This window comes from Haliotis cracherodii, unplaced genomic scaffold, assembly GCF_022045235.1.
Source record: "Haliotis cracherodii isolate W230 unplaced genomic scaffold, xgHalCrac1.p SCAF_8, whole genome shotgun sequence".
NCBI lineage: Eukaryota > Metazoa > Mollusca > Gastropoda > Lepetellida > Haliotidae > Haliotis > Haliotis cracherodii.
In genome coordinates, this window is record NW_027266341.1 from 13687546 (window position 1) to 13702265 (window position 14720).

General features: G+C 40.6%; 1 protein-coding gene across 8 annotated transcripts in view; it reads right to left on the reverse strand.

Moving 5' to 3' along the window:
* Positions 1–12725: 12725 nt before the first annotated feature.
* The window catches only part of LOC139450641 (rho GTPase-activating protein 7-like), a 252331-nt gene continuing 250336 nt past the window's right edge, over positions 12726–14720 (reverse strand). For all 8 annotated transcript variants that reach the window (XM_071232430.1, XM_071232433.1, XM_071232432.1 and 5 more), the window contains one exon: positions 12726–14665. In XM_071232430.1, the coding sequence (XP_071088531.1) occupies positions 14551–14665 (115 nt within the window). In that variant the 3' untranslated portion in view covers positions 12726–14550. The remainder of the gene's footprint in view (positions 14666–14720) is intronic.

A 14720-nucleotide genomic window follows, 5' to 3' on the forward strand; every position in this document is an offset into this window, starting at 1 on the left:
ACATGCATTTGTGATTTACATCAGAGACCATAAAACAATATATTTTATGTATATCAGTCTCTGCTTATTCGAGCAACTTTTTCCCCATTCAAAGATGTTCTATTTCATTAGTCTGAATGTGTTTTTTTCCCATAATTTCGAAATCCGAAAGATAATTGTAGAGACGTACCTAGAGTACTACAAATATTTAATTAAGAAATAAAGTTTGCTCTACCCCCACGTGTAGTGTATTACATTATAGTATTGCCCTGAACTATTATAGTTAAAACTCTCGGCGCCTTTGATCTTTTAGCCAAGCATCTTAGAAATATAAATATATGTGTTCTTTTGAGGAGATAGAATTTAAAACTTAAACATAGTCAAGCAGGATAATTATCTGTATCCTTTTCGTCCTATATTTCGATTATACAGTGGTACTGCAACTTAATGTTTAAAAACTTTTGAATTTTTTATTTATTTGATGGCTAAAATACTTTAAATAGCCTTTGACATATCGTTTGAAACATTATTTAGATAGTAGAAAATGTTTTTAGATATTCAGAAATAAGGAAGAGAATTTATGGATGTCAACTTCTTTATTATGACAAAACACAACGTTACTGAGTCTATGCTTACTCCTTCATCAGGTGAGTGAATGCTATGAGGCAGAGTAACAGTGTAACAGATACTTCTGCATGGAATGATAGACAGTACATGAATCCTAAAGTCCCGGTGATCCACTGTTAGTTAAAACGAACCAGTGGAATATGCTGAAATTAAAAACTGTTATGAGAAAGATGCAGGAGTTATCTCGCTTACTCCAGGAATATCCAGGGTCAAAGTCAAATAGAAAATACTTATTTTTCCACTTAATTTTAATTTCTATTACAGAAGCAATTTCATAATAAAAATAATAATTTGGATCCATTTTGTGATTAATTGTACAATTGCATATATGTATATATCCAATTAACATTGCTCATCCCATAAAGCCTAAGAATAGTATGCATTTACAGTTTTCCAAAGCCGAAACCGTTAAGCGAGATCTAAGACCTGATTTGAATGAGATGGGTGCAGGTGTTCGCCAGCATTGTCACGTGATGTCAAAGTTACGGGTTAAACCAATCGGGGCTAATTTCCGTTGCACGACCTTTTCATGCGCGTTAATTCAAGTTTCCCGGAATGGAAGCAGACGGGGAATGTCAAATTATCCGAGAAAACCGGTGAAAATTTCCGATATTTTGGGATGAACATGAGCTGATACACTTATCATTAAATGTTTCTACTGTTTACTGAAGACTACCCATGAAGAATATATACTTCCACGTGATTTCTTGCCTTGTGATTTTTTAAGGACTGTTGAAAATAACTGTAAGGTAAGTGTAGGAATACATAGTATATAACATGGTCACAAATTCAGAAAGGTAACGTTTTAAGGTTGTAGTGAGTGAGTGGAATAGGATTTAATGCAGCTTTTTAGCAACATTCCAGCAATATCACGGTGGTGAACACCACAAATGCGCTTCACACATTGTTGCCATGTGGGGGAGACCCGTGAACATCCAGGTAGAGAATAATTCTTCAGCAGCCCATGCTTGCTGTAACAGGCAACTATGCTTGTCGTAAGAGGCGACCAACTGGACCGGGCGGTCAGGTCGCTGACTTGGTTGATCCATGTCATCGTATCCCAATAGCGGAGATCGATGTCAATTTCTGGATTGTCTAGTCCAGATTCGATTATTTACAAAATGCCGTCATATAACTGGAATATTACTGAGTGCGGCGTTAAACAACAAACAAAACAAAACTCCATGTGATGATCGAACGATTGAACCACAAGGCTATAGTATACCCCACCGCCCCAGCTTTCAAGAGTATGCCAGATGTTGTGACGATTCGCCTAAGTATCGTCCCAACCTGCTGTCATGTCGAGTTATGGTTGAAATGTTGCTCAAAACAACGTGAAACAATGCTCACTTACTTACTTAACACTTTAAACAGCGAATGTAGTTTGTAAAAGGTTCTTTTTGAGTGCCATATCGCGTAGGGTACACATGGTCCATCTTGGAACTGTTTCATTAGTTACTTGCACAAGTGTGGCACTTCGGTAAGAAGGAGCGTGTTCATGTACACTCACTGGTAAAGGAGACAGTGAGTTTTGTTTTACGCCGCTTTTAGCAATATTCCAGCAATATCATGGCGTCGGACACCAGAAATGGGCTTCACACAGTGTACCCATGTGGGGAATCGAACCCAGGTCTTCGGCGTGACGAGCGAACACTTTAACCACAAGGCTACCCCACCGCCCCACTGACAAAAGAAACCATACGAAGCGAGATATCACAATCATTGACAGAAGAGAAATGACAGTTGTAATTGCCAAATACATTATTTTGCATAAACATGAGAAATTATTGAAGGTTAAGTTGATAAAATAAAGCGTATATGGGGCACATATGAGGGTTGTTAAAGTTGTCCGGTATTCGATCACTCAACAATGCATTTAGTAAACCGTTTAAGGTCAGTCATGGTGACAAGATGGTCACAATGTTTGTCAATATAGAGAATCTCACCCTCGTATCTTTTGATATCAAACATATCAACCCTCGTTTATATACTTGACATCAAAAGACACGAGGGTGAGATTTTATTTATCATCCAACATCATTCTTGCACCTTTTTGTTTGTAGACAGTAATAAGCAGTGTCTTCGGTGTAAAAAGTACTGCTAGCAAGCTGGTCACCCTGTAGGGATCCCGGGTTACTAAGGTTGCCAGTAACCCAAGCTGGTCACCCCGTAGGGATCCCAGGTTACTAAGGTTGCCAGTAACCCAAGCTGGTCACCCCGTAGGGATCCCAGGTTTCTAAGGTCACCAGCAACCCAAGCTGATCACCCTGTAGGGATCCCGGGTGAGTACGGCTCCCCAGCAACCCGAGCTGATCACCCCGCAGGGATCCCGGGTGAGTACGGCTCCCCAGCAACCCAAGCTGATCACCCTGTAGGGATCCTGGTTAGTACAGGTCCCCAGCAACCCAAGCTGATCACCCCGTAGGGATCCCGGGTTAGTACGGCTCCCCAGCAAACCAAGTTGATCACCCCGTAGGGATCCCGGGTTACTAAGGTTTCCAGCAACCCAAGCTGGTTGCCCCGTAGGGATCCCAGGTGAGTACGGCTCCCCAGCAACCTGAGCTGATCACCCCGTAGGGATCCCGGGTTAGTACAGGTCCCTAGCAACCCAAGCTGGTCACCCTGTAGGGATCCCGGGTTAGTACAGGTCCCTAGCAACCCAAGCTGGTCACCCTGTAGGGATCCCGGGTTAGTACAGGTCCCTAGCAACCCAAGCTGGTCACCCTGTAGGGATCCCGGGTTAGTACGGCTCCCCAGCAACCTGAGCTGATCACCCCGTAGGGATCCCGGGTTAGTACAGGTCCCTAGCAACCCAAGCTGGTCACCCTGTAGGGATCCCGGGTTAGTACAGGTCCCTAGCAACCCAAGCTGGTCACCCTGTAGGGATCCCAGGTTAGTACAGGTCCCTAGCAACCCAAGCTGGTCACCCTGTAGGGATCCCGGGTTAGTACGCCCCCCAGCAACCCAAGCTGGTTGCCCCGTAGGGATCCCAGGTGACTACGGCTCCCCAGCAACCCAAGCTGGTTGCCCCGTAGGGATCCCGGGTTAGTACGGCTCCCCAGCAACCCAATTGGTCACCCTGTAGGGATCCCGGGTTAGTACATGTCCCCAGTACAGGTCCCTCATTCTCGGTCTTAGGGAAACTTACACGTATTTATGATCCAATACCCGTTTTCAGTCTTAATGAAACTTACACGTCTTTACCATCCAACACCCCTTTTCGGTCCTTAGGGTTAGCTTGCTTTGGGCAAGGGTTAGCCATAAATTCTTACCTTTTCAAGCATTAATCTGGTTAATCCCATTGGTTGGTCATGTTGACATAAACAATGGTGGGTGTGGTTTCAAGAAAAGATGAATGGGAGAACATGTGCAATTCATTGTTTACTGAATTATGCATGCATGTTGATAGGGATTCTATGACCCGTAAAACGAGCACTGATTACATGTGATGACGCTGGTGGTCCAGTAGTAGAGCGTCGGCTAATTAACACATTAATTAATGCGTTCGAGCCCCCACAGCGCTAATTGGATCTGCAAAAAGTGCGCCCGGTAAAGTGCAGTACTCCCCCAATGTTTGATTATAAAAGCAATATCTTGAAGGACATATTGAGTAATCTCACAAGCAATATTTGCTGCTAACATTGCATAATGACAAACGGTCTCATTTCATTAGCAGACTAACTTCAAAAATATAAAATATGCCAGTAGTGATCGAATCATGCGATGACATTCGATGATTTGATGAGGGAAATATTTATCTTTCAACTCAGATCACTTGCATGCTCATATGCGCTGAACCAGACAACTACAGCAATCTTGTGAAACTACCACTATAGAATATGGAAGAAGGAAATGTAAAAAAAAGGGAGCAGGGGATCGTAGACTAGAGTGATCTGCCCTTGACAGGTTAAAATCCGGAAAATAGCTTGAAGTCACTATCCAATTCAGTGCATGTTACTTATGAGTAATGACACTATGAATTCATTGTTTTCAAACGTTTACAATAGACATATTAGAGAGACATGTTTATATTGAAGTAAGGTTTGATTTTGAAAATGATAACATTAGAATAATCGACGTTGAAAAGAACAAAATTGATTGAAGCGTTCCTACAATATCCTTACACCTGTAGCATTTTTTGTTTGTCGCACTCAGCAATAGTCCAGCTATATGATGGCGGTCTGTAAATAATCGAGTCTGGACCAGACAATTCCGTGATTGACATCACGAGCATCGATCTACTCAGTAAGGATACGATGACGTGCACCAACCAAGTCAGCAGCAGCATTTTGCAGCGAAATAATGTATGCGACATGCTGCGACATGCATTTGTGATTTACATCAGAGACCATAAAACAATATATTTTATGTATATCAGTCTCTGCTTATTCGAGCAACTTTTTCCCCATTCAAAGATGTTCTATTTCATTAGTCTGAATGTGTTTTTTCCCATAATTTCGAAATCCGAAAGATAATTGTAGAGACGTACCTAGAGTACTACAAATATTTAATTAAGAAATAAAGTTTGCTCTACCCCCACGTGTAGTGTATTACATTATAGTATTGCCCTGAACTATTATAGTTAAAACTCTCGGCGCCTTTGATCTTTTAGCCAAGCATCTTAGAAATATAAATATATGTGTTCTTTTGAGGAGATAGAATTTAAAACTTAAACATAGTCAAGCAGGATAATTATCTGTATCCTTTTCGTCCTATATTTCGATTATACAGTGGTACTGCAACTTAATGTTTAAAAACTTTTGAATTTTTTACTTATTTGATGGCTAAAATACTTTAAATAGCCTTTGACATATCGTTTGAAACATTATTTAGATAGTAGAAAATGTTTTTAGATATTCAGAAATAAGGAAGAGAATTTATGGATATCAACTTCTTTATTATGACAAAACACAACGTTACTGAGTCTATGCTTACTCCTTCATCAGGTGAGTGAATGCTATGAGGCAGAGTAACAGTGTAACAGATACTTCTGCATGGAATGATAGACAGTACATGAATCCTAAAGTCCCGGTGATCCACTGTTAGTTAAAACGAACCAGTGGAATATGCTGAAATTAAAAACTGTTATGAGAAAGATGCAGGAGTTATCTGGCTTACTCCAGGAATATCCAGGGTCAAAGTCAAATAGAAAATACTTATTTTTCCACTTAATTTTAATTTCTATTACAGAAGCAATTTCATAATAAAAATAATAATTTGGATCCATTTTGTGATTAATTGTACAATGGCATATATGTATATATCCAATTAACATTGGTGCAGGTGTTCGCCAGCATTGTCACGTGAGTTACGGGTTAAACCAATCGGGGCTCATTTCCGTTGCACGACCTTTTCATGCGCGTTAATTCAAGTCTCCCGGAATGGAAGCAGACGGAGAATGTTAAATTATCCGAGAAAACCGGTGAAAATTTCCCATATTTCGGGATGAACCTGAGCTGATACACTTATCATTAAATGTTTCTACTATTTACTGAAGACTACCCATGAAGAATATATACTTCCACGTGATTTCTTGCCTTGTGATTGTTTAAGGACTGTTGAAAATAACTGTAAGGTAAGTGTAGGAATACATAGTATATAACATGGTCACAAATTCAGAAAGGTAACGTTTTAAGGTTGTAGTGAGTGAGTGGAATAGGATTTAATGCAGCTTTTTAGCAACATTCCAGCAATATCACGGTGGTGAACACCACAAATGCGCTTCACACATTGTTACCATGTGGGGGAGACCCGTGAACATCCAGGTAGAGAAAAGTTCTTCAGCAGCCCGTGCTTGCTGTAACAGGCAACTATGCTTGTCGTAAGAGGCGACTAACTGGACCGGGCGGTCAGGTTGATCCATGTCATCGTATCCCAATAGCGTAGATCGATGTCAATTTCTGGATTGTCAGGTCCAGATTCGATTATTTACAAAATGCCGTCATATAACTGGAATATTACTGAATGCGGTGTTAAACAACAAACAAAACAAAACTCCATGTGATGATCGAACGATTGAACCACAAGGCTATAGTATACCCCACCGCCCCAGCTTTCAACAGTATGCCAGATGTTGCGACGATTCGCCTAAGTATTGTCCCAACCTGCTGTCATGTCGAGTTATTGTTGAGATGTTGCTCAAAACAACGTGAAACAATGCTCACTTACTTACTTAACATTAAACAGCGAATGTAGTTTGTAAAAGGTTCTTTTTGAGTGCCATATCGCGTAGGATACACATGGTCCATCTTGGAACTGTTTCATTAGTTACTTGCAAAAGTGTGGCACTTCGGTAAGAAGGAGCATGTTCATGTACACTCACTGGTAAAGGAGACAGTGAGTATTGTTTTACGCCGCTTTTAGCAATAGTCCAGCAATATCATGGCGTCGGACACCAGAAATGGGCTTCACACATTGTACCCATGTGGGGATATCGAACCCAGGTCTTCGGCGTGACGAGCGAACACGTTAACCACTAGGCTACCCCACCGCCCCACTGACAAAAGAAACCATACGAAGCGAGATATCACGATCACTGACAGAAGAGAAATGACAGTTGCAATTGCCAAATACATTATTTTGCATAAACATGAGAAATTATTGAAGGGCAAGTTGATAAAATAAAACGTATACGGGGCACACATGAGGGTTGTTAAAGTTGTTCGGTATTCGATCACTCAACAATGCATTTAGTAAACCGTTTAATGTCAGTCATGGTGACAAGATGGTCACAATGTTTGTCAATATAGAGAATCTCACCCTCGTGCCTTTTGATATCAAATATATCAACACTCGTTTATATATTTGATATCAAAAGACACGTGGGTGAGATTTTATTTATCATCCAACATCATTCTTCCACCTTTTCAGTTTGTAGACAGTAATAAGCAGTGTCTTCAGTGTAAAAAGTACTGCTAACAGCTTCAGTGGCAGAGCCATTAGTGATGTCATTTGATTGTGACATCATGGTAACAATGACGTCACAATGGTCTGCAAAGCATTGTGATGCAATTTCATTGCAGCGATATCTACAATGTAGATATGACTTGAGGTGGAATGCGGCGCCATTCCTTTACTACAAGTGTTTGCAAGAAACCTTACCCAGTCATCACAGGAACCTGTCCTGCTCTAATTTTACGTTCCAAATGATATTGGAGATTTGTTAGGGGATGTGTTCTGTTCAGGGCAAAACCTTCATATTGTTGGCGTTGAGAGAGTTCATGGTGATTCGCTCTGTGTGTGATCGGTCGTTGTCTTGGTGGAATATGGTCCAAGGGTTTTGTTGCAGCTACGGATGAAAACCTGAACGAATTATCTCATCCACGTAGCGTTGTGTCGTGAGATTGGCGTTGATCCGAGATCCGTTTTCTGCTATCCACAGATAACGCTCGAAAACCATGACGCTACCGCCGCTGAATGGCACGACCCAATGGATGGAAGAACGTGTCGTTCGCTCTCCCCGTCGACAGTGAGCACGAAGTCTGACTTCAGGACTGAAAATCTGGAATCGACTTAAGTCAGAAAAGATTGCCCGTTCCCAGTTTCTGTTCTTTAATTGGCTGATGGTCCCTGCCCGTCTCAATCTTTGACGTCGATGCTGCCGTTGTGTCCTCGATATATCGTTCCTAGACTGACAGGGTGTACAAGGGAAGTTGCTGACGATGACGTCACTGACGAAGTTGTTCCTAACGTGTATGACACGTAGATACCGGTCTTCGCTGGGGGTTGTGGGGGATGGTCTACCACTCATGTGATCTTATCCCAATTGCGTGGATCGATGCTCATGATGTCAATCGCTGAATTATCTGGTCCAGTCTCGATTATTTACAGACCGCCATCATATAGCTGGAATATTGCTGAGTGTGGCGTTAAACAACAAACGAACAAACGAACAAACAAACAAACAACCGAACAATCTTGACACATGGTCATGTGTAGCTCCCATCTGTATCATACCTATTGTCCTCTCTCTCTTCTTTCGACAGCCTTGACATGTCTGTTTTTTACGCTGATTTGGGTGAAACAGAAGACAGCTCTAGAGCTTTTATACCCTAAGATCCAAGTAACGTCGTGTTGCACCCAACTTGCAGGTACATCAAACTTTCACGATTAAAGAGATCAACGTGACCAGAATTGGAGCTTTCAGAAACACACGTGTTGGTTGTGTTTCGGTGATTAATTTACAGCAATCTTTAAAGAAAAAAAAGGATTTTAATTACGACAAATTATAATTTAAATTTGGGGAAAGTTTCCGTATCTAGAAATCAATCCAATGTTCAAACGTAAAATTTTCTTTTGCCTGTCAGTTTAAATATGTCTGTAATCCTAGTACGAGGTTATACCTGGACGACCAAGGTGCCTGGACATGATTTACACACAACTGTCCCTGATCGCGTGGGCTCCATTCTGAGAAAGCCATGTGGTGCTAGACTTTCCCTGTGAATAACGTGGTCAGTAGATATTTGGGGTGTATTTTGCTGGTCAGAATGTTCCGAGTTGCGGGGAAAGTATCACCTTTCGCATTCATGGTGAAATGTAAGTATGAGTTGCGGGTGCTGTCCACACCCAATGATACCCCAGTTGCCGTAGAAAGGCAGTTGTAGTGTAACCTAAGGTCGTCTTCATACCTATTCCCATGTGTTCTTGTATCCGTAAATGTATCGTACTAAATCTTGGTGAGAGGTGTAGAATATCCCTGCCCACCTCTCAATTTTCAAAGTAGTTTGTGCAAAGAATGCGAAGGAGATATAATCTTATAGTCCTGGCAGATTTCTCTGAACACAATGATCAAATATCGGTAATTGACCAAACGCCGAATATGTGATTAAGTTTTATAGGTGATCGTGTATTTAAGTGTAAACGTATAACACACTAGAACTAATCCATTTAGTGATGTTTTCAACACAATTCCCGATAACGATCCTCAGTCTGTCAGCACAATATCCGTAACCATGGGTTTCACTGCCTTAAATGGATCAAATGCATTTGAAATTAAGGAACATGGTACCATTGAAATATAGTACCTGTTAACACAAAAGAACAATTGAAAGCGTCTGCCTCCTTTTGAAGCACTCGTAAAATATGATTAGATCTACAGTAAATCATGCAGTCAGCTTCATATTTTAAGAAAATAATTTGAGAAAACAGAAATTCGCTGGTACAATGTATCAGTTAAATGAGTTATATAATTCAAAAGGTTTCACCTTCGAGTATAATTGTCATATCCTTCTGGTCACCTAAAAGTATAATTGTCATATCCTTCTGGTCACATATAAGTATAATTGTCATATCCTTCTGGTCATGTACAAGTATAATTGTCATATCCTTCTGGTCATGTACAAGTATAACTGTAATATCCTTCTGGTCACCTACAAGTATAATTTCATATCCTTCTGGTCATGTACAAGTATAATTGTCATATCCTTCTGGTCATGTACAAGTATAATTGTAATATCCTTCTGGTCATGTACAAGTATAACTGTCATATCTTTCTGGTCACATATAAGTATAATTGTCATATCCTTCTGGGTTCTGTTCACAAAGCACTCTTAGTGCTTGGATATTTTATAAAACAGGACCCTGGAATTAAGAATCCCCAAGCTAGTTCCTGTATGCTGTAAAAGGCTGCACTGTGAAAGGTGGCCATAACCCGTTACATACAATATAGGTAAACTTTCGTAGAGCTTTCTAACAGAACTTTGTTGATGAAGTTGATAGAAATTATATCCTCTACGGGGGCCAGTTCAAAAGTATGATGTTGGATAAAAATCTTAATTCCTGAAGTTTAGGGGTTAAGGATCTAATCTCTTTATCGGACATCAAACTTTTGAACTGGTCCTAAGTCAGTTTCACTGTCGTGTGTCTAGTTGCCAGATATGGCATGAACCTATAACATAGTTCACATATTACCTACGTCAGGTCAATAAGACTTGAATCAACACATGCAACTTTTAGTATTTGCCCATGCCACTAGTTGTGAGTTGATGATTGTGTTGTGGATGTCATGGTGTCAAGCACCTGTTGTGAGCTGTTGGTTGTGTATGATGTTCATGCAATCAACCACCTGTTGTGAGCTGTTAGTTGTGTTGTGTACAGATGTTCATTCTACCACCTGTTGTGAGCTGTTAGTTGTGTTGTGTATAGATGTTAATGCTATCTACCACCTGTTGTGAGCTGTTAGTTGTGTTGTGTATAGATGTTAATGCTATCTACCACCTGTTGTGAGCTGTTGGTTGTGTTGTGTACATATGTTCATGCTATCTTCCTCCTGTTGTGAGCTGTTAGTTGTGTTGTGTATAGATGTTCATTCTATCAACCACCTGTTGTGAACTGTTAGTTGTGTTGTGTACATATGTTCATGCTATCTTCCTCCTGTTGTGAGCTGTTGGTTGTGTTGTGTATAGATGTTCATTCTATCAACCACCTGTTGTGAGCTGTTGGTTGTGTTGTGTACAGATGTTCATGCTATCTACCACCTGTTGTGAGCTGTTGGTTGTGTTGTGTATAGATGTTCATGCTATCAAACACCTGTTGTGAGCTGTTGGTTGTGTTGTGTATAGATGTTCATGCTATCTACCACCTGTTGTGAGCTGTTAATTGTGTTGTGTATGATGTTCATGCTATCTACCACCTGTTGTGAGCTGTTGGTTGTGTTGTGTATAGATGTTCATGCTATCTACCACCTGTTGTGAGCTGTTGGTTGTGTTGTGTATAGATGTTCATGCTATCTACCACCTGTTGTGGGCTGTTGGTTGTGTTGTGTATGATGTTCATGCTATCTACCACCTGTTGTGAGTTGATGGTTGTGTTGTATATAGATGTTCATGCTATCTACCACCTGTTGTGGGCTGTAAGTTGTGTTGTGTATGATGTTCATGCCTTAAAACCACCTGTCTGGAGTTGTTGTGTATAGATGTTCATGCTATCTACCATCTGTTGTAAGCTGTTAGTTGTGTTGTGTATAGATGTTCATGCTATCTACCACCTGTTTTGAGCTGTTGGTTGTGTTGTGTACAGATGTTCATGCTATCTACCACCTGTTGTGAGCTGTTAGTTGTCTTGTGTATAGATGTTCATGCTATCTACCACCTGTTGTGAGCTGTTGTTTGTGTTGTGTATAGATGTTCATGCTATCTACCACCTGTTTTGAGCTGTTAGTTGTGTTGTGTATAGATGTTTATGCTATCTACCACCTGTTGTGAGCTGTTAGTTGTCTTGTGTATAGATGTTCATGCTATCTACCACCTGTTGTGAGCTGTTGTTTGTGTTGTGTATAGATGTTCATGCTATCTACCACCTGTTTTGAGCTGTTAGTTGTGTTGTGTATAGATGTTTATGCTATCTACCACCTATTGTGAGCTGTTAGTTGTGTTGTGTATAGATGTTCATAAGTAGTGTGACAATTCACTGATGCATCAGTAGATCGCAATTTCTTACCTTGATACAAGTATCAATCACAATCGCACACATAGTAAAAAGTATCGATTCTTACCTTAAATGTATTCTTCATAAAATGTTACACCAAACACTAATTACTAGTGAAAATGAGCAGTGAAAATGTGGCTCACGCACCACAGAAAAGTGCACATGCAAGTATCATGATACGTATCGGATCGTGAGCAAGATATCGTGATACGTATCGGATCGCACAGTTGGGTGTATCGTCCCAACCCTAACGTTCATGCTTTCCACCTCCTGTTGTCAGCTGTTAGTTGTTGTGGAGAGATGTTATGCTATGTTGATCAAGGACACCATGTCAGTTCAATAATTACTGGCTTCATGTCATATTCTCTGTATCCACACCAAACATTTGACCTGTGGAACAATATGCCCATTCCCTCGGTCAATTTCTACATATGAATTTTTCTACCAAGGCCGATGATCAAAGTTAAATGAATGAGTAAATGTTTCCCCCTGAACATTTGTTTGGGGGGAATAGATATACCAGCAGTATTGGTTCCTGTGGAACAATGTACCCAGGATGATGGCTTTTTCCTTCCAACGCTCAATTTCTACATTTGAATTATTTCTGCTCCAGAATATTTATACCTGGGAGTATCTTGGCTCACACATGCAGCAGTCAACAGAAACAAAACAAGTCTTTTTATTTGTCATATTTATTTACCATGGCCATGAATGGCAGCATATAGGAGTTATGATCGATGACATGTACACATAAACAGACGATGGTGCTATTATACAGGTGAATGAGAGGTACAGTGGTGTTAAATGCATGTATCATGGCATCTAGAAATGTACAACTTTGGCCTGTAGCTTGTTGGTACACTGACATGCAGTCTATATATCAGTATTGTACACTATTATGTCTCTTAGTATTACATGGTCTCACTACAATGTAGAACACATTACACTGTTATCACATGGAGAAGTAGGTGATATCACTCATCTCAAATGATGATATCACAGAGATAGCGTACAGTTGAGTTGAGTGAAAAGTTAAAGCTGCAGAAGTGAGTGTACTTTTCGGCTGAATAATACCTGAATAGAAAGTAGTTTCACAAAGATTATGGGTTGATGTTTCCAACAATGCTGCACGGCGAATGCATTCATATCTGCGTGTACAATCTTGTATCATACTTGTGTGTACAATCTTGTATGTACGTAACTACATTATCTGCGACTAGAACTGAAGGCAATGGATATATCCACATAGCACTATAACTCAGAAAGTGTGATATTTCAAATGCCTCGGCAGGTATTGATACTCATCCCCTTGAATAACAATTTAATTTCAACATTAGCACTCAATCGTCCAGCTTGATGCAAAATCCAAGTTGATTTTGGACACTAATTAATTACTGAATAAACCTTTCACCATTCTTAACAAATTAATGAGGTAGGTACAGAAAATCGCTTTGTTTCAGCTTCTCCAAAGCACCAACTGAAATGTTCTACTCTAATATATGGAGTCCCAAGCCCACATAGTATGGATCTCCATTGCTGCCAAAATATACATACACACCTCCTGCCCTTGGGTCCTACAGCTGGAAGAATACAGTCAGAGCTGATGCAGAACTGGACAAAAACATTCTTTAACCTTCCCTTGTATCAGTGTAACACCAGCTAATCACAATGTATGGAACACAACAGGGCCATAATTGCCCTTTACTTTATATATAAATAGAACACAATTCTTGTGATGTTGTCCTCCTCAGTCTTCCATACTTTGTAACAAATATGTACAGCAGTAACATGTGTATGTTATCAACAAAATTGTACAATGTATTTATGCTTTACAGTTATGCTCTGTGTATCACGACATAGACTTAGTGCCCCTTACTTCAATCATGGCACACTATTTAACTGGAGGGCCCTGAATAATACATTCTCTCCGAAAAGCATCTAGCTGCCATTTTATCATCTAGTCCATATGCACCTGTTGTCCAAGGCAACTTTTTTGTTGCCTAGGCAACCCATAGGATGCAGTTAGTCTTTACCTACACAGATGTACTAGCATCACTCAAGCATCAATCTCAGTAATATCCAGAAGCACTATTCAACAACTGACTTAGTCCATGCTCGCAAGGTTTCAGTCGCAGGATTGGTAGCAAACCAACCCGTGCCTTGTAATCCATGAAGTTGTTCAGTGAACACAATTTGTCCATGATACAGAAACTGAACAGCCGAATCATCGTCCTCACACTCAGTCACAATATCAACTTCCCGACGATTACAGAAGGCACAAGTCTCATCACAGCCCTGTGTGGAGCAGTCACAGTGCATGCTACTCATTCAACAGACATCACAAGCAGACGTGAACACAAACACATCCGTTGACATCAGTCCGTGTAATATCAGCTAGGCTTCCTGCTACTCCATCTACGATATAATTCAAGCAAGGTGCTTCATCCTTAGTCGTCTATCCATAATATCTGCACACACCGTGCTAGGCAATGGCTGCCCTTGTCATGGTTCAATAAAGCACTAGACATTTGTCTCGGGGAGGTCGGTCTGCTGACGGAAGGAGTCTCGGACACGCTCCATGGAGTTGCAGCAGATGTAGCCAAATGACTTGTTGTACCACTCTGGACATCGGCCCCTGCAACACAAATTTTTAACATGGTACACAATGTTCTTCAATGAATAAGCATTTC